The sequence below is a fragment of the Anas acuta genome, chromosome 7 (genome assembly GCF_963932015.1).
Source record: "Anas acuta chromosome 7, bAnaAcu1.1, whole genome shotgun sequence".
NCBI lineage: Eukaryota > Metazoa > Chordata > Aves > Anseriformes > Anatidae > Anas > Anas acuta.
In genome coordinates this window covers 17,784,858-17,805,117 of record NC_088985.1, presented here as the reverse complement: position 1 = coordinate 17,805,117, position 20,260 = coordinate 17,784,858, and the positions used below count along the sequence as shown (strand labels likewise).

Here is a 20,260-nt window from a genome sequence, read left to right as displayed (position 1 = left end):
AGCTCTTGTTCTGCCTGGGGAAACAATTTAGTCAGGAAGGAGTTAGTGTCTTTTTTTCATCTGTCTGAATCAAAAAGAGCAGGAACTGCAGCTGGTCTGGGGCTCAGAGGCTGCAGGTGGAGGTGCGTGCTGTCTTACAAGCTGCCACTTTCCTGTAGCTCCCCAGCCACTGTGGGGACAAACAGCCTTGTCCTCCCTCGCTGGGAGCTAGCTGCCGGGGTGAGCTCCTTGCACGATAATCCCCGACTACTCAGAGGAGGCTCTGCATGGCGTAAGCAATTCCAGTAAACCGGTTCAAGTTTGTTTATTTGTATTGCTTTCTTAAATAGTACGACATGCTCTTTGTTTTCTCTGGAATAACTATCACAACTTAATATTCAGATCACATCGGTATATTCTCATGCCGTCACCTGCAGTCACTTCGGAAATATCCCTGCCCACTCCCACAGATGGTCAGGGCACCTGATACTCAATTCTGTTCTTTATTTTTTATTCTTATTTGTTATTTCTCTTCAGACAACAACGTTTTCCAAACCCTTTTACAACACAACAGTAAGTACACTGCATAGGATGAAGATCTATTGCCTACTCAGCACTGTGGTGCATATAGGAGCTGGGGAAGTTCTGGAAGAGAAGTTCCAGAAGAGAAGGAGGTGCTGTTACGGGTGGGCGGCTGCTGGGGATCTTCTCTGACATGCTGTCCTAACGCCACTGACCTTATATTGTAGCAATAAGGACAGGTGAGATGCTTACAGAACCCCCAATCCTGCCTTTGTGCCTGTTTTCTCGTTTATTTAGAAATGGGCAAATCCAGTATGTTTGCAGTGTTTTCCTGCATGAGCTGTCAGCTGCAGGCGGTGGGTCAGTGTGGGCAAGGGAATAACAAGCGATGCGCTTGCCACCATCACTGTGTGATAGGCTTTCATGTCGTGGGGCCTCAGCTGCCTTTGGAGCCGGGTGGGACATTTTTCAATGGCTAGAAAAATCCAGAGGGTTTTGTTTTGGGTTACACGCAGTTTTCAGGGCCCTGCACTACACGCATTGCTTCTGTGAACCCAGGCAGAGTGTGCAGCACCCTCCACTGACTGATGCTTGAGGGAAGGCCAAGCAGGCAGATGATGTGGCAGGGACAAAGAGCAGCCTGTTGCAAAAGCACATCATTTTTGGGGGCTTCCTGCTACCCTTTTTGCTGCTTTCCCTTCAGAGTCCAGCTTTCTCTGGCATATATTTGTGCTTATTTCCTGCGTACGCTTTTTTTTTTCCAGCCCTAAGCCCCTTTCTGAGGAAGAACATGTATTCCTTCCAGGCAGAGCCATTGCTGGAAGGACCAAAGTCTGGGTTCTTGCTTATGACTGGCACTCACAGGCCACAACCTCAGGGTGCAGCCAAGTTCTCCGTGGGTTACCTACCATGTGCTGTTATTGAAGTCTTGCAACTGCTTGCTTAGCCTCTGTCCATGTTTGCTTTATATGAAATATATTTTCGCAATGTTCTTTAACCATCTTATTTCTAGACTTCTGCAACTACAACAGGAAACACAGCTGCCCAAGCAGATTGTAATGGGGTAAGACTTTGCTTCGTTATTTAATGTGATTGTTTACACGGAACATTTTCCCTCTAAAATCAAATCTTTGCTACCTTTGTCCATTCCCATGTGCGGTGCAGCTGGGCTAGATGCCGCTGTTGTGGCCCAGGGCTGCAGTTTTGTCTCTCACATTGGCTATCCTTGTTGCATGCTAGCCCCACACTCTGCTACTGAGCACAGCATTAAAGGATCACCATGCATGCGTTTGACCTGATTCTCTTTCTTTGTGAGGTAGTACCAGCCCTGGGTGGTTGGAGTAGCTGCAGGGATACCCAGCTTCCTGGCCTTGGTCCTTGCAGTCATCTTGGCAGTGGTCTGTGTTCTCCAGTGGTCAAACTTCAGATGGAAGCAGGTAAATACCTTCCATCTCCTGGATGCCTTGCCACTTCCGAGCCTAGTCCTCTACATCAGAGTTCTGATTCAGTACCTTCTGCAGCTCTTAGGATGTTCAAGACCAAACCCCTAGGCACCCCTACCCACAAAGCGTCACTGCTCTGCTTAGGAGTTACAGGATCATAAAGATAAAAGAGAAATTCATGTGAAAATATGGGAGAGTTACTGCCAAGTGGTCTGTTAACTAGCAGGAAGTAAACAAAGAATCTCTCATCCTTGTTGTTCAGTGGATTTCTCTTGTTATTTGCTACAGGAAATCATTCGTTTAGGAATCCTCTGACTACAAAATAGTGTTATTTAGTTCCCAAAACACTGCTGCATCGTTTCATACTATGTGGTCAACTTTTTCTCTGTTCCAGCCCATGGGGTGGGTTTAAATGCCCACCTCCCCATTGGTGGGGTAGAGCGAGGGGGTTGTGTAGTACCCTGCCTTGTTCCTCTGGGGTGAAAAAGCATTCATGTGTCCACGGAAGAGGAAAATCAGGAAGCATTGTGGCAACCAAACACTGACAGTTCTGTGGCCCTTTCCTCCCCCTACCACTTTTATAGGTGTTTTAACCAGCTCTAGGGCTTGCATGGCTCATTGTTTTCTTACTTCAGAAAGAAACCTGTAACAGTACTGAGGGAGGTAGTTTCCATGTTGTTGTTGTTGGTTAATGTTTTTTTGATTTGTTTTGTTTTCTCTGTGTGTAATTGTGCAAGTGAGTGTTTTCCCCTGCATTAAAGGGAACCAGGTGGATTTAGGATGATGTAGTGAAAGCGATTCTGAGGTGGTGTTTGTCACTCTTTCTGCTCATCTCTTCAGACAAGTGGGTGTCCTGAGATACGGGAAGAACACGAATATGAACGATCTCCTCCCAGACCTCCAGATGTAAGTCATCTGTTAACTGATTCTTACTGTAGCACACGGGCTTCCGAGTGAGTTACTCAACAAAGGACTGGCTTTAAGGGTAGCCCTAGACAAATAATAGAGACTTCATGGAAAGCTCTCCCCCCATGCTTGCCTGTGGCTCCTACACTACTGCTGTTTCTAGCTGTATGTCTGTCCGATGCAATCTCAGATGAGAGGCCAGCAATACATTGCCATTGTTTTTAGAGTACACAGGTATTACAGCTGCATCCTGCATGGGCAAAAATGAAGGGAGGAATGAACCTGAAATATGAGCAAATACATTTTCTTCAAAATACTGCCAACCATTTCCAAAGAAAGGCAGGAATTCTCATGCACTGTATTCTCTGTAGCCTGAGTACTTTGTTACAGCCATCACAGAAATAATCTTTTGCTTCTAGGACTTTTATCTGACCATGATGGATCAACAAAAACACTTCAGACCAGACATCCAAGCACAGGCAAAGCCCCCAAGGATGAATAAGCCCAGAAGAGAGCCACCTGTGGTGGAATACATTTATGAAAATCATCCTCCCTTTCACTGAGAGAAAAGCACCAAACAGTGGCTGTTTGGCTGTGTGGGAAAGAACCTCTTTGGAATTATGCCTCTGAGATATGGAAGCAAAATGAGATTCCCCCCACTTCGAAAGTAACAAAGTGCTGTGGGAGAGGTGGTCTTGCTGTTCTCCTGAATTTAATTTATTTTAATAAAGAACATCTAAATCCTTGTAGTGATAGTAGAGTGAACAACTAGAGTGTTTGCTGGAATCCCCATCGGTCAGGTTCTTGAGCTCCTCACAACTGCCTGGGAAAACATGAATGAACCCTTGTTTTCATTTTACAGAAGGAGACGAGACTGTAAATGAGGTGAAATGATAAGCCCAAGAAAACTGGAGGCAGTGAAGTTCCAGCTGCTGACTTTAGCTCCAGGGTTGGCAATTTCCCTTAGTTCTCGGCTAATCCTTACCCACAGTGGTGTCTCACTCACACTATTTTCTCTGTGCCCCTACAAAAGGTATTTCAGCTGGGAGGTGAAGTAGGAATGTTTATTCTCCTGTGATTTCGGTAAGAGACACCGTTCAGAGAAATGGTCTCCTCTGCAGCCCCATCTTGATTCATGCGAGGATGCTGGGTGGCCACGGTGACAGGCAGGGTTGTGTTGGAAAATGCTTTGGGAAGAAAGAGGAGCCATAGGGAAGATGCTCCCTGCCTGTGGAAAGGCTGGGCCATGGAGTACCCTAGGAATGAGAGGGGCACCCAGGCGGAGGCAGAGGTCCCACCAAAGGGGCACAGCATTGAAAGTAGCCAGAGCTTCAGCCCGTGAATGGAGGAGTGCTGTCATCCTAGAGTGTACTGGGTCTGGCTGGAATGTTAACTTTCCCGGCAGCAGCCCATACAGTGCCGTACTCTGTACTTGTAGCTGGAACAGCAGTGTTATCACACCAGTGTTGTGTCTACTGCTGAGCAGCAGTGGCACAGCATTGGGCCTCTCTCTAACCCTCCTAGGGGGTGGGCCAAAAGGGAGGAGAGAAACATCACTAGGGCAGCTGACCTAAACCAGTCAAAGGGATATTCCATAGCATGTGATGTCAAACTCAGCAATAAAAGGTGGAAACAGGAAGAAGAGGGGAGGGCTCTCGTTGAGAAAACGCCGGTCCTCCTCTTGAACGCTGGCTGCGTGCATTGAGGCCTTGCTTCAAGGACGTGGTCAATCATCGCTCATTTGTGGGAAGTAGAGAGTAATTTCTTTCCTCTGCACTTCCATATAGCCTTCATTTATTTTGTTTGTTTGTTTTCCTCCCTTCTTTTTATTTTTCCTTTTCCCCTCCCTTTTCCCCTTTCCCTTTTTATTTCGCCTTAGTTAAATTGCTTAGTTCATGGTAGTCTTTATTTAATTGTAATTATTATTTCCCTTTAATTAAATTATCCTTATCTCAACCCATGAGTTGTTCTTTGCTTTACTTCTCCCCCTCCTCATCTAAAGGAGGGGGAGTGAGAGAGCGGTTGTGGGGTTTAGCTGCCCAGCACGGTAAAACCATCACAAAGAGGGTTGCTGCCGCTGTTCTTCTGCGGACTGCAGGGCTGGCAGGGTTCCTTGCAGGCAGCAGCAGCAATCTGGTGCTGAAGCAGGCAGGGGTTTTCGCCCTGGGAAGGTCAGCTCTTCTGGCAGCGCCGTGGCCACAGGCACTGTGACCTGCTCTGCAGTCGAGCAGTTGCTGCGGGGACAGCCCCAACCCAAAGAAAGCAGCAGCTCAAGGCCTCATAAATAGATTTTTCTTTATTGGGCTGTTAATGTACACGTACCATACTGTCCATCAGCAGAGCATGCTGCCCTCAGTGGGACACGTGCTGCAGGTCGTGGGCAGCCACAGGAGCCCTGTTTGTAAGCCATTTGGCTGTTCAGTGGGACTTCTGCACCTTCAGTGAGCACACACAGTGTCAGTGGTTTGAAGAGCCTGGGACTCTGGGAGCGATCTTCCTGGAGGTGTTGTGTAGGTGAGCCAATACTCCTGTCATTGGATTTAGTAGAGGCGTAGAGATATAGAGGACTAGATGGGCTAGGGAACACCGCACAGAGGTTTCGTGCCCTTCAGCGGGGAAGAGCACAGAGCTGGTAAGAGGGAGGAACGTTTCCTAATCCACTCAGTGTAGGGGTTATGCTGAGCTCCTCAGGCTTGAGGACAGCCTTCAAGGTGAAGTTCTGCAAGATGGTGGTCAGGAACAAGAATATTTCCATGCGTGCCAGGCCCTCTCCAGGGCATATTCGCTTCCCTGGAAGTAAAGACAACAAATAGCGCTGAGCAGGTGCTGCTGTGTGGGTTGGAGTTTGTGCTAGGCCTACGTGCTATGCAGCTTTGTTTACTAGGTGCAGCTAGTAAATAGCAGCAGGGAGGTGACTGACTGGGTGTGTGAAAGAAGAACAGGAGAAGCCTGGAGGGTGGAGGAGGCATCACGTGGAGAGGTCGAGAGAGTGAGGTGACACAGCGTGGGTGAGAAAGAGGAGGGTTGGGGCTGCTGGTAGGTGAGTGGTTGCGAGTAGCCTACTTAAAGGTGCCCAGAAAGAGTGGCAGCTCCCAGTAGGAGTTCTAAAAAGCCCCCAAAAGAGAGGGCTGATGTGGGTGGGAAGGAACAGCAGAGAGGACGTACACAGAGAGCAGCGAGCCCCAGGGACCACATCTAGTGGCAGGACCACCTGGGGAGCAGGAGTTATGGGAAAAAGCAGGGTGGTTCCCCCAGGGGAGGACAGCAGCTCCTGGGAGAGGGAGCCTGTGTGTTACCTGCTGAGAAGGGCATGAAGAGTTCACTCTTCCTAAAGGTGCCGTTCTCATTCAAGAAGTGTCCAGGATTAAACTCATGTGGGTTTGGGAACTCCTTGCTGTTATACAGCACAGAACTGAGGACGGGGAAGATTGTGGTGCCCTGCAGTAAGACAAGAAGAGCAGAAGTGAAGGGGAGGTGACTTAGGTCACTTAACCCAACTGCCTGTCAAGTTAAGGCTGAGCTGACTGGTGCAATCCTCTCAGAGCCTTCAGCGGCCCTTTGGGGACTCTCTCTTTGGAGAGGCACATTTAGGGAGGCCCTGCTAGATGTTACAGCATAGACAGTTGTTCTGGCTGCCCCTCCTGTGTTCCCTTTCTGTTTCAGCCCATTTATCCTCTCCTTTCTCTGGTTGTTTGGGGACACCCCACCTAATTCTTCTTTCTTGGTGTTTCACTATAATGAACTTGTAGATGTACAATGTTCCTTCTTTTGTGTGAGCCCTGAAAAGCACACAAGATTGTAGCTCTCTTCTCTTCTGACAATTTTTTCCTGCCTCCATCCTCTTTCTTCTTACTTTCTGAGCAGCCCCTGACTGGGGAACAGGATAAATGATCCAGAAGTGATGACAAAAGAGCACTCTGCTAGAAGCTGGACTCTGCTAGTTCCCTGGGTGCTGTCTTGGTTTTACACTGACAGATGAAAATCGTGACGCCAAGAGGCCCCATGTTGCTGTTCCCCCAGTGTTTGTGGTCCCTCAGAAGATGGGAAGTAACATGAGCATCACTGCAGTGGTCCAGACCAAACCTCTGGGAGTGGCCGACAACGATTGCCTCAGTAAGCTTGTGAGAACAGGGCAAACAGGTTGTGTTCATTCATCTTAATGTAAATACAGTTTCCATCACGTTTTGCCTTGGGGTCTCTTTGCTCTCAATAACCACAGACTGACTCTGCCTCCAAGGAGATGCCCAGGCTCCCCCAGATGGCAGTGAGCAGTTCCCCAGCTTTGCTGCCTTTGCGAGGAGACACTGCTCTGTTTTTTTGTGAGCTCAGCATGTTTCTACTGATAGGTCAACCCACAGAGCAAGTGAGCAGAGGTATTGGGCAGACCTAGTGTTCCAGTCTCAGCCCAGGGGACAGCAACAAGAATTGCAGGTATGCTACAGCAGCCTGGGGATCTGAGGAAAACTCTATGAAGGCCCAGGTGCTGACATGGTCAGGTCACAGCATTTCTAGCTTCTGGCTTGTAACCGAAAGCCTGAGAGCAAGCATGCTGCCACCTTGTTGCTGGACTTGAGGGAGCTTGCCCACTAACCTTGGGAATGAAATGCTCTCTGAAGTAGATGTCTTTGGTCACAGCATGAGGGACGCTCAAGGGGATGAGGGTGATAAAGCGCTGGATTTCATGGGCCACTGCATCTGTGTAGGGCATCTGGGTCCGGTCAGCCACACAAGGTCTTCGTGATCGTCCTACGACCCGGTCAATCTCTTCTTGAACTTTCTCTGTCAAGAGAAGCACAAACCATAAGATGGGTGAATAAAGCCAAACCCACTCAAACAGCTTGTCCTAAGCTGTCCACAAACCTCATGGATTTGCTAGCAAATGATGGGAGCAGTTATATTGATTTTGGTGTTGTCTGGAAAGCAACTCCACTGCAGCCTGTGCAAACAATGCCCTTATAACAAACTTGGCTAAATAGGAGTACTGAGAGAGAGAAAGATGTGGACACAGCCAAATCCCTCGCTGATGAGGGGATGCATTTGCTGTTGATGGCCAGTGAAGCTGAGGGATGTGTAATGGCCCTTGAGGGGTATGAGCATACAAGGACTTTGCCCATTCAGGTAGAATATGAGAGAAGAAAAGTTGAAAAGGCAGTAGCATTGGATCTGTGTCCAGCCCAAGGGAATGGCTAGAGGAGAAGAGATCATAGAGTGGTACCTTGTATATGCGGGTACTTGAGAAGAAGCAGAAACCCATATCTTAAGGTGGTGCTAGTCGTCTCAGTTCCACCAATGAACAAGTCAAAGACTGTGGTTATCAGGTTCTTCAAGTGGAAGCTGGAATTGGGATTGTCTTTTTCCTAGAGAAAAGGCTGGGTTATTTCTCTAGTTGAACTGAGAAAAGGGCCCTTTCTTGTGTCATCCTGGGCCCTACTTTCCACCCAGAGCTGTTGCATTTCTCTGAGAAGGTGCGGCAGCCATGTGGGACATTTCAATGCTCTCTCTGTGCAGTAAGCAAGACCCCAGAGCAGCCTTCTTTGAACTGCACACTGTATGTTAGGTATATAGCCGTCTGCTTGCCCTTGCTGTGCCAACTGCTTTCCAGTGCAAGAGCTGCAAGACCAGCCTGCAGATGCCCCTGTGTTTTGCTGCAAGCAGTTGTAGGTCTTGGTTTCCAAGCAGCTGTGGGTAATGAATGCAGAGTGTGCAGACCACCAGCTGTAAGGGGTGTTGTCACATCAACCCATCACATCAGGGGTGTTGTCAGTGCCTTTCCACTTGCACAGACCAGTTGCTTGTGTTCAGCCCTCACAAGGGGATATCCCAATATTTGTATTAGTTAGGAAAGGAAAGGGTGTTTGGGGATGAGCTGGGGCTGTGTGCTCTCTCCTTACCTCCTGCATTTTGCTGAGAAAGCAGTCAATGAAATCCTGAGGAGAGCTGGGATCCAGGTAGGCTTGGTGCGTCTTCACTTCCTCTGCTACAAATGCTTTTACAGCATCAATTTCTTTGAATATTCTGTTGTGTGGGCCAGGGAAGTAATCCAGGATCTCTGGGAACATCTGGTATAGCTGGAAGGAAAGAAAGAGGAGGTCTTAGTAGAATTCTCAGAAGTGGAGAAAAAGAGTGGTTAGGACTAGGGAGAAGCTACACTGAGCTGGCAAAACCAGCTGCACGTGCAAGGGTGTTTCTTGCTCTTGAGCAGCAGAACATTGATGGGTCCTGGTTTGAAGGTTGAAGTGAGACTTCGTTGGGAGGGAAGCCTCCTGCTCCCCTGGGGGAATGTCACCACTGTGAAATAGTTGCTGAAGGTACCTGTCCCCAGCGGGAGCTGAGCATCTCAAAGATGTTGTTCATGTTGTTCATCAGAGACAGGAACTTCTTGTCTTTATAGTCATATCGTTTCCCAAAGATAATGGAGCATATGACATTGGAGACGGTGCAGCTCAGCATAAATGTTGGGTCGAAGGGCATTTCTGTGAGTTCAGAAAAGTTATAAGCCATTAAGAAAGAAATGACAAAAAAAGGCAAAACCTAAAAACCTACAGCTACTGTGGGTAACCTGACCTCTGGTGGTTAGTGGAAACTCACAGGTTAGTGGAAACTCACAGTGCTTTGTAACGAGGGGCAGCTGTTGCAAAGACCAAATGCATGGGAACATCAATTCACAGAATCACAAAATGGTTGGCAAACCTCTGGAAATCATCTTGTCCATCCCCTTCTAGAACCACTTGCCCAGGACCATGTCCAGACACCTTCTGAATACCTCTAAGGATGGAGACTCCACAGCTTATCCTTAAGAATGTGGGCTCCCTAAATGCAGTCTTTTTTTTTTTTTTTTAATAAACTATATTAAAAGTAGACTATACTCTTTGTTTTTCTGAGCTCTTCAAGCAAGTGCTCGGCTTCCTCTTGGATCCTCTCTTCAATGCTCCTCTTCCCCATCCCAAAGTTGCGCAGAGTGCTGAGAGCAAACCGACGGACATGTAGCCACCCCTCGTTGTTGCTGAAAATAATGCCTGCAGAGGAAAAAGAAAGAGCGAAGACCTGACTTTGGTGCGCTGGATGTAAGATAAATGGAAACTCATGATGACAGTGAATCCTAGCCCTGTAGATACCAATGACATAGCATCTCAGAGTACGGTGGTCTGGAGACAACCTCTGGAGGTCCCGCAGTCCAGCTGCCTGCTTTTGGCCTTCTCCAGCACATCCCCAACCTCCTTGCGAACAATTCATCCCTCACATCCACACAGAACTTCCTGAGCTGCAGCCTGAGGCTGTTGCTGCTTGCCTTTCCACTGTGCATCAGTGAGATAAATCGAGCCCCATTTCTTAGAAATCCTCTTTGGGTGGTGGAAGCCAGCAGTTGCAGGCTGCCCTGCCTGCCGTTCTGCAGGTGGGACCCCCCCACATCACTCAGTCTGTCCTTGTGCATGGGATGTCCCATGCATACCCTGCCACATACCCTGCATACCCTGGGATGTCCCATGCATACCCTGTCCTCAGCCCTTCCCTTAGCCTCCGGAGGAGCTCAGTCAGTGAACATACCTAATCCTTCGTTAGCCCGGTCTCCCAGTGGCATCCTTCCTCTGGCAGCAAACTCATCCCCACGATCAATCAAGGCTTCTTTTACCACGTCATGTCCACACAGCACCACCACTGGATCAGTGCCCAGGTGCACTGTGAAAACTGGCCCATACTCTTTGCTGAGCTGTCAAAATGCAAGAGAGAACACAGCCATGTAGAGAGGAGGAGTTGAAAAGTGACCACACCGCTGCATTGTTCTGCGGGCAGTGCAGCCTCACAGACCAACAGGGTTAAGATCTGGTCCTCTCATGGCAAATGTCAGTCAGCCATCAGATCCCAAGCAAGGGTGAGAGCGGGGGGGAGAGGGGACGACGACAGCTGAGATCCCCATGGCTTTTCTGCTCCTCCGGGGTTGGCAGTCATCAGGCTATAGCCACATGTTGTCCCCATGCACAGAGCACACACACTTCTCACCCACAGAAGAAACCGAGGGGAAAAAGAGAGTCCTTACCTTCTCAAGGGTTTTGGCTAAGTCCTTTGGTTTCACCTGCAGCAGATTTCCTAGGATGGGAAGAGGAGCTGGTCCTGGAGGCATCTTCCCCTTTCCAGACCTGATTTTCCATCTTGCGATGTTGAGCAGGCAAACAACACAAACCAGGAGGACAACAGATGCTGCCCCCAGCAGCTCCATTTTCCCGGTGGAGGAGAGCTTGAGAGGCTAAGGAGGAATTGAGTTGGGCTGCCAAGCCTGAGCTTATATACTGAAGAGCTCTGCTCTGTTAGGTCAACATCACGTTTTTGATCACGTGGCTGAGTTATCCAATGTTACTAGTCAATCGTTTGAGACTGCCGTGTTGCGAAACCAGGACTGAACTTCTCCAAAGTTAATTGGTCATTAACAACACACCTCCTCTCAAGCAACTGCAGAGGCCAACAGAGATTAAGTTAAAAACGTGCTTGTAATACTTGATTTGTTTCACTTAAACTTCATTGTTATGGAGATAATAGTATGGGCTGGGCGTTCCACTTGAGGTGCTCCCAGAAATTTGCTGTTATGAGAGCACCTTCCGCGTACCTCGGTGCCGTGTGGGTTTCCCATTCTTCAGCATTGTTTGCGTTAGTTCTCAGTGGGGACAGCCATCCCTGCTTGTTCCTGAAGGCTTCCTGGTGCTAGCAGGGGAGGTCACACTGCAGGCAGCATGCTGAACACACGGATGTGTTGTCTTGTGATCAAAGCAAGTGCCTCAGTTTCTCTCCCTAGGGGATGGTATGGCCTCACAAGAGAGGAAGGTATAACATATCCACCTAGCACAGGCAGAAAGGTCTCCGGGCATGGTGATAGACAACAAAGGGCCTGCTAGAAGAGAGACGTATGAAAAGGGACCTTGAGACTCTGACCTCTTCAAGCTTTTGTAAAGGAGAGAAAGAGGGAGATGAGGAGGTAGAGAAGAGAGTAATCAAGAACTTGAGAGGGCTTCTAGGGAATGGGTTCCCAGGCTAAGAAAGAGGTGAACTTGTGAGAGACTGGGTAAAGGTTAGTGCAAACTGAGAAACAGTTTGCAGTTGCAAAGACAAAAACGTGCACCCAACCTACTTCTGGAGCATGGCATCATCAAAATAAGTTATTCTTTTGTTAATGTTTGATGGGTGCACCCTCAGCAAGTCTGTGGCTGATGCCAGCTGAGTGGTGCAGTGGAAACTCTAGAGGGAAGGGATGCCATCCAGAGGGACACTGACATTGAGAGGTGGGCCCATGTAAATCTCGGGAAGTTCAACAAGGCCAAGTGCGAGGTCCTGCGCCTGGGCTGGGGCAATTCCAAACACCAGAGCAGACTAGGTGGTGAACAGGTTGAGAGCAGCCCTTTGGAGAATGACTTGCAGGTACTGGTGTATGAAAATCTCGATGTGAGCTGGCAGTGTGCACTTGCAGCACAGAAATCCAGTCATCTCCTGGGCTGTCACAGGAAATGTGGCCAATCGGTGAAGGGAGGCAATTCTCCCTCTCTATTCTCCACTCATGACACCCCCCATGGAGTGCTGCATTCAGCCCTGGGGGCTCCAGCGCAAGGGAGACATGGACCTGTTGGAGTGGGACCAGAGCAGAGCCACGGGGATGATCAGAGGGCTGGAGCACCTCTCCTAGGAAGATTTGGGGTTACTTAACCTAAAGTAGAGAAGGTTCCAGGGATGCCTTATAGTGACCTTCCAGTACTTAAAGGAGGTTGGGTCACAAGCAAGATGGAGAGAAACTCTTTACCAGGGTGTGCAGCGGTAGTACAAGAGGTAATGGTTTTAAATTGAAAGATTTAGAGTAGATCTAAGGAAGAAATTCCTCATGATGAAGGTGGTTGGATAGTGGAACAGGCTGCCCAGAAAATCTGTGACTCTTGCAAGCTGACAGATCTCATCCAACGAGGTTAGGGGATGGGTGACTTGGTGGGAATTAGCTGAGGGCCTGGGTGAACTGGATGCTTGGTCGGAGTGTGCTGGGTTTGCGGTGCAGCAGCACATTCATGTGAGTTTTGCCTTCACTCAGAGATGCTAGTGAAGGTCTCCACCCCCTGCAAAAATTTCAATAGCTTACCTATGAGTTTTTAAGTCATCCTTGCTCTCTAACATAGGTGCAATAATTTGCTTATCTTTCTAAAATGTTTTAATATTTTTATCTTTACTTGTTTTTCTTTTTTAAACTCTTTTCACTTCTTATAGACTGGTATCTGATTATTGCCAATAAGTTCAAGCTAGTTTGTGATCTTCTGATGTCATCCCTACTGTCTGCAGATGCCTTTTGGCTTCTGGGGGCAGTGTGTCAACTGTGGTACACCTCTGTGAACAGCTGATCTGCACAATACTGCAGGCTGTAGCCTTGGCTCTCATCTTCCAAGAGGTTGGGTGGACAGTCTTTTATTTAGTGTGAAGGTGAGGAGATCATATCTGGGGTTTGGCATCTCAAGCTGAGGGGATATGGCAGTGCTGAGTACCCCTCCATCAACTGGCACTAGAGTCCCAAAGGTCCAAAGGCTCGCTTTTGGGGAGCCAAAACTGGGGAAGGGAACTTAACTGAAACTGTTCTCAGCACAGGTATTGCTGTGGTGAGTCTACAGCACTCCAGCTGTTTTTTCAAATTGAGTTTTCTTCAAGTACCTGTAAATATTTTTCCTATTGGCATAAACAAACTATTGGCGAGTTAAAATTTAATGAAAACTGTCTCTTTAACTCCAAAGTACTTTATTTATTTGTTTTCGTTATCCTAATTATCAGCAAATAATCCAGTCGAGTACACCATTCAGGTGTTCACAGTGGCTGTGAGACTTGGGCAAGGTTTCTTGGCACACCTCTCCATATGACATCATTTTCTACAGAGATCACAGGCTTATACAGCAGTCCACATTAGAAGGGACTTTGAAAGATCATCTGGACCAGCCTTTTGTGGAGAAGGGTGCTAGCTGAGGTTGAAGCTTCCCTCCCTGCCAAAGTCCAAATGTTTTCCCCAGTGCCTCTCCACCATGGCTGCCCAGTGCCCAGGAGGTGCTGGGGAGGGCACGAGTAGTTCATGAGCGCTGCTCAAAAGCAGGCAGCCTGTCAGGATCCATTCCCTCAATCCCAGCTGTGCAATATTGCTGAGAAGGTCTTGTGCTTTGTGGAGCAGTACTTTTAGTCCGAGAGCAGAAGAGCTGACATGTTGCAAGGGAAAGACTGTATGTGCGAGGGTGTGAGATGCATTGCAGTTATGGGCAGGCAGTGGGTACTGGCAGGCAAAATGTTCCCTGGGATCACGGAGGTTCACCCTTATCTGTGTTTCTGGGCCATTTTAGGCTTCCCAAAGGAAACCAGTCAGCTTCTGAGGGTCAATGTCCCACAGAGTGCATGGGCCTGTCACCCAACAGCCTGCCCTGGAACAGTCCTGCAGCTATCCCCACACAAGCTGCACTGCAAAGAGGGCTGCAGTCCAGAGTTGGGAGTATTCAAGGGCATCGCCTCTTTTTGCTTGTGCAAAGCTCCCTGAGCTTCCTAGTTTTCCAGAGGTTTCATGTGGAGCATTGTTCTGTGCTTCCATGTCAGCACCCTGTGTCTAGCATTTGAAGCAGTGGCACCTTTAAAAGAGAAAAAGAGCATTGACACTTGGCTTTTTGCACTTCTGTGGTGTAATAAGTAATCAAAGCAGCAGTAGGGTCCATGGGGAAAAGAAGGTACATCTCCTGGATGGGCACATCTCCTGGATTCTTCTGGTGATGGGAAGAAGTCAGGGTCAGAAAAGGAGTTTGAAGGCTCTTCTGAGGCTCCAGAGTAAATTGCACGGATGAGCCACGCTCAGCTCTGTGATGTGAACGCAAACACATCTCTTGACATAAGCTCAGCTCCTACCTGTTGGTTTGCTGGAAGGGATGCAAACAGCCTGTGACCAATTCAGAGCCAGGTGAGAGCAATAGAAGGTGTTAAACTGCTGGGCTGGGTCCACCTGGACACGCCAGGAATTGGTGGTCCCAGCTGGCTCCACAACTTAAAAGGCCAGACTAGGAGCAGGTGCTTCATGGTCCTCAGCAGGAGAGCAGGATGGGTGTTGTAGGGCAGGCTAGGCCTGTGTGTGGAGCTCTGTTCTTCTGGGGGTTGCTTGGTCCCTTTGCTTTGGTTGTGGGGTCTCAGGGTAGCTTTCTTGATGAACCTGGCCTGCTGGCTTGTGGTCAAGATAGCTTGCAGCTCACCTTACCCGTGGGCTGGGAAGGGAATGTTTCCTTTGTGCTGACTGCTTGGGGTAAGTGAGAGCGATGTCAAGGGGCCTTCTGGCTGCTGCTGTCTTTACACAGTGCAGAGGTATGGCTGAAATGAGAAGAGAAGGGCTGGCTATGATGTGAAGTGCTAACAGCTTCGGTGCTTTGTGCGTGACTTGGGAGCTAATGATAAGACCCAGCCCTCGTGGGCAAGGTTTAGGTGGCCCTGGCTGCTGGGTTCCCTTGTGTTCCTCTGCTGGTTGGGCCCCTGTTTCCTACAGAAAGTTGGGGTTATTGCAGGTCCCTGTCTTTAGTGTGGCATGCTGAAGCCCCTGCTGCTGTCTGCTTTTCCTCTAGACACTGAGGGGAAGGCACATGCCCTGCACAATGACTCTGGCTGTGGGCTCTGGGTTTTGGGGGCTCCAGATGGCTCCAGGAAAGTGTCAGTCTCCTACACCAGCTGCTATGTCTTTGAATGGGTGAGTGACCCCAGGGACCCTGCTGGGGCTGGTCTTTACTGCTGCTTTGGCTGCCCTGACTGGTGTGGTTCTCCCCCAGGATGGCAACTACCTCATGATTGTGGGGCTTGAAGGCACAGATGCAACTGGGCAAAGGGTTCTTCAGGAAGAGAAGCTGGTCAGGTGCCCTGTGGACCTTCCTGGTAAGACTCTGACAGCTCCTTAGGAAACCCTGCCTGTGCCTAGTGGCTGCTCCAAGTCAGCCTGGGGTTGGGAAGGGGAGCTCATGGCTGCCCAGGAGACTCCCTGGGGAAGGATGCGGATGCAGGAGCCCAGCTTGCTGGGCACTTGTGCCTCAGCCAGCTCTGGGCCATGTGTTTGACTCTCACCTGAGTCCTTGAAACTTCCCTTGACTTATATGCAGAGTCATCAGGACAGCTTACACCACTGCCCTCTGTGTTTTTGTCACACACACACACATACCCCTACTGTTCCTGTGCTCTTTCTGAAAACTTATGCTACCTCTTGCAGCCCTGGATGCCCCAAGCAGCAGTGTCTGCTCTGCTGTCCGCAGCCAGGACCGGCTGCCCTGTGCCTCCTCCCCTGTCAGCCAGGGAGACTGTGAAGCACGGGGCTGTTGTTACAACCCCAGGGACAGGGTGAAGACTTGCTACTATGGCAACACGGGTAAGTGTAGGCCCCTGTTCTCCCCTCCTGGAGGAGCTGCTGGCTGGGAAGCTTCCTTTCCTTGGCAGAGCAGGGTTGGTGCATAGCAGGCCCACAGGTGGCTTAGGGTTGTGGTTTTGGCTGTCAAGGATACTGCCTCATGGAAGCGTCCAGTCGCTTTGATTATTGCAACAGAGCTGGCTTTAGGGCCAGGATCAGTGTTACTGTGGGGCACAAATCTATAGAGCTGGCTGCAGTTGCACGTTGTTGTGCTCAGTGTGTGCTCTGGGGATTAGAGGCAGGAGGACCTGCAGTACTTGCTGCTCTTGTCTCTGCTGTAATGTGTAGGGCTGTTTCTCCCTGAACTCAAAGCTGTTTTCCTCCAGTGACAGCTCACTGCACACCAGATGGCCAGTTTTCCATTGCTGTCTCTCGGGATGTGACCCTGCCACCTGTTATCCTGGACTCTGTGCATCTGGCCAGTGGGCCCAGTGCTGGCTGCACCCCTGTAGTGGAGAACAGTGCCTTTGTTGTGTACCAGTTCCCACTTTCTGCCTGTGGCACTACTTTTCAGGTAAGAGCTGCAGCTGTCACCAGGCAGGACTGCGAGCTCCAGATAGACCTGGAGAAGCCTGAGGCGGCTTTGGCTGTTTAGTGGGCACCCTACAGGCTTCTGGAGGCCAAGCACTGTTCTGCAGCCTGGCTTTACTGCAGCCACAGTGCCTGGTCTGTTGTTGCAGGTCACTGGAGACCACGCTGTGTATGAGAATGAGTTGGTGGCATCCAGGGATGTGAGGACTGGGAGCCTTGGCTCTGTCACTAGGGACAGCACTTTCAGGTAACGTTCTGGAGCTGGGACTGCTGCTATGTGCAGCCTTCCTGGAGGCGTTCTTGCTTGTTGCAAGTTCTGAGCTCACAACAGGGACACTGGTGTAGGGTAGGGACTGGCGTGTCCCTGATTAGAAGGAAAAGAAGAAGTAAATTAGTAAGTTAGAAGTAAAGCTGTTGCTGACCAGTGACACTACAGATTCCAGTCTGAACTCCAGGGAACTTCTAGTAGGTAAAAGGAAGTGTTGGAGGGGAGACTGGGAATATAACTAAAGGAGATAATTAGGTTGCAGCCTTGGAGAAAGGTAGATACTCAGCATCAGAGTGAACTTGCTTGACTTGGGGTGTTCCTGTTCTACCAGGCTACATGTCCGCTGTAGTTACTTGATCACTGGGAACTTCATCCCCTTGAGTGTTCAGGTCTTCACGCTGCCACCACTCCCTGCCGTGTCCCAGCCGGGTTCTCTGTCCTTGGAGCTGCGTGTTGCTTCAGGTATGAGGACCATGCTACTTGCTCTAGCTTCTTGGGGTGGGACTCTGGTCTTCACTGGGTATTAAGGGATTCCTAATGGGTACTGCTTTTCCCCTGCCCCACTAGGGACTTAATGATATAACTATGAAGGACATGCTCTGTCTGATTATTCGTGCTCTAAAATGACTTGTTTCTTCTCTACCAGATAAAAGCTATAGTTCCTACTACACTGACAGTGACTATCCTGTTGTGAAGGCTCTGAGAGACCCTGTTTATGTTGAAGTTAGGATCCTTCAGAGAACAGACCCTGAGCTGGTTCTGGTCCTGCACCACTGCTGGGCCACTCCAAGTATCAATCCCCACCAACAGATGCAGTGGCCTGTGTTGGTGGATGGGTAAGTATATTGTAAATAGCTTTGGGGATCAGGGGAGTGATATGCACTTAAATTTCTGGCCCTTTCTTAGGTGCCCTTATGCAGGGGACAACTATCAAACACAGCTGGTGCCTCTGAGTATTGCCTCAGGACTACAGTTCCCATTGCATTACCAGCGTTTCACCCTCTACACATTCACCTTTGTGGACTCCATTTCCCAAGAGATGCTCTCTGGACTGGTAAGATGGTGTATTGGTTGCTTAGCTCCTTCCTGAGCAAGTAATATGTGAACAATAAACTCTTTCATGTCTGAGACTCTTCTTGTCCTTTTGGTACCTGGGAGGTATCTGGACTGAATCTAGCTCCATAGTACTTAGGTGATGTTCACCAAATCCAACCAAGCAGGTATGGAGTAGCCTAGAAGCAGGGAGGTCAGCTCATATAGCTGACCCAATTGGCCAAGGGGATATTCAATACTACATGACAACATGCTCAGGAATGAAAACTGCAGGGATTTTTCTGATTAGTCTACTGTTCAGACACTGGCTGGACTTCCCTCCCACTGTGGGAAGGGGTGTGTGAGGAATTGCCTTTGTATCACCTGTCATTTAGTTTTTGTTTTCTCTGCTCCCACTTCCTCCACTTATTAAACTTTTTCCTCTTAAGCCACAAGCTTCCTTGGTTCTGCTCTTCTACTTCTCTCCCTGTCCTGCTGGGTGAGCAAGTGGTATGTGGGTGTTTAGCCGCTGGTCAGATCAATGTACCACACTGAGATATCTGCCCACAGATACTGGGTGATTCAAGGCTATGTCCCCTTTCTAGGTGTACCTGCACTGCAGTGCCTCAGTGTGCCACCGGTCTGTGCAGGAGTCTTGCACCACCACTTGTCCTGCTGGAGCCAGTAAGTGTCCTAGCCTTACTGCATCCCCATCCAGAGGGGCAGCAGGGGTCTGGGCTCCCAGCTAGTGAGTAGGGCCCATGTGCAATGGGCTGGATCCCTGGTACAGCTTGGCAGGCCCTTCCTGCTCATTTCCACTGAGGAAGGGCTCTTGCCCTCATGGCAAAAAGATAGGGGGTCTTCAGACTTAACTCTGTTCTGACTCATGCAGAAGACTTGGCCATGTGGTGAGAAGGCGAGCTGGACAAAGTGTGCTGACCTTCATAGTTTAGTCATCTTGTCACCTAAAACTTTCCTGCTATTCCACAGGGGGTAAGAGGAGTGCTGACCATAACATCCAGGATGGTGCTTCCCATGTCTCCAGCAAAGGCCCTGTTATCTTCCTCCAGAATGAGCTAAGACAAGGAGCTGCTGTGGATAGCCTCAGTAAGTATGGAGCACAGTCAGGCTGGGTAAGAGGGCTGTTTTCTCTCTTAACCAGAGCTTTGTTTCCCCTACAGGAGCAGCTGTGCTTGCTGCAGCCCCCTGGGCTCTTGGCTTTGCTGCTGTGGCAACTGTGGTGGTGGTAGTGGCTTCTGTGCTGAGGTGGAGGAAGGTGCCTGTAGCACATGAAGTCAATGCACTGCAATAAAGTGGCTCCCAAACAGTCTGTCTGTGGGTATCTCCTTCTGCTTGGCCTGGGGCATGAGAAGTGGAACGGGGTAAGCCCTGGATGTAACTTTTTTTCTTGCAAGAGCTTTCCAAATGCTCTTGAGATAAATGCATCTTGCTTTCTGGCTGTTCTGGAATTGGTGTTAACTCTCCTCTTGTCAAGAAGGAGCCCCTGTTGTGCCCTGGGAAGCTGCAGGCTGAACCAGGAGCGATGCTGGGTGGGGTCTGTGTTTGTCAGTGGCTAAGCTAGCCTTTGGTAAGTACTTCTAAAATGCTTATCTTGGTTCCTCTCAAAGACTGAGCATGACTGCTATGAAACTAATGCAAAGCAGATTCTGCATGTGCTCTGTCTCTTGGGGGGCATATAGTCCTCCCTATAGCCATATAGCTGCTCTATCATTTTTAAGTTTAAGCTGTCTTTTTCAGTAGAACTGCTCTCTCCTGGCATCTCTAGGACAGGACAGTAAATGCTCTTAGTCCTGACTTCTTTTCCTGACTCTAGTTAGGACAAGAGCAGATGATATTCTCCTCTAAGTTTTGTGGGAGTGAGTGGGTGGTATCACAGGCTGGAGAAATCATCAGCTGGGGATAGGTCCAATACCTTCCTCCTTTAGGGAGTGCCTCTTGCAGTTAAATGGTTTTGGTACAGGTGGAGCTCTGTCTGGCAAAGCAGTGCATGAACTCATAATGTGCCTCATGATCAGTGTTTGGCAGCCTGTAATGTTAATTATCTGGGCAATTGAAGGAATAGTGCTTGCCACACCTCTTCAGTACACCAGTCAGGGTCCTCTTGCACTGCTCTTAATTGCATGTGCTAGCTGATATCTACAA

At 49.2% G+C, this 20,260-nt stretch overlaps 2 protein-coding genes across 2 annotated transcripts; one reads left to right on the top strand and one right to left on the bottom strand.

Moving 5' to 3' along the window:
* Positions 1-5,130: 5,130 nt before the first annotated feature.
* Positions 5,131-11,115, bottom strand: LOC137859213 (cytochrome P450 2C9-like). Its single transcript, XM_068688000.1, has 9 exons — positions 10,885-11,115; positions 10,395-10,557; positions 9,716-9,865; positions 9,162-9,322; positions 8,741-8,917; positions 8,065-8,206; positions 7,441-7,628; positions 6,146-6,287; positions 5,131-5,639 (listed from the first exon to the last, which is right to left on the bottom strand). Exons 1-9 carry the CDS (start codon positions 11,062-11,064, stop codon positions 5,458-5,460), a joined length of 1,485 nt encoding a protein of 494 aa, XP_068544101.1. The 5' UTR covers positions 11,065-11,115; the 3' UTR covers positions 5,131-5,457.
* Positions 11,116-14,891: 3,776 nt separating this feature from the next.
* Positions 14,892-19,427, top strand: ZP4 (zona pellucida glycoprotein 4). The gene is made up of 12 exons (XM_068688158.1): positions 14,892-15,126; positions 15,440-15,561; positions 15,641-15,743; positions 16,072-16,227; positions 16,593-16,780; positions 16,947-17,044; positions 17,397-17,527; positions 17,712-17,901; positions 17,972-18,119; positions 18,703-18,781; positions 19,088-19,204; positions 19,279-19,427. The coding sequence occupies exons 1-12, from the start codon at positions 14,928-14,930 to the stop codon at positions 19,407-19,409; spliced, it is 1,662 nt and encodes a 553-aa protein (XP_068544259.1). The 5' UTR covers positions 14,892-14,927; the 3' UTR covers positions 19,410-19,427.
* The last annotated feature ends 833 nt before the right edge of the window (positions 19,428-20,260 follow it).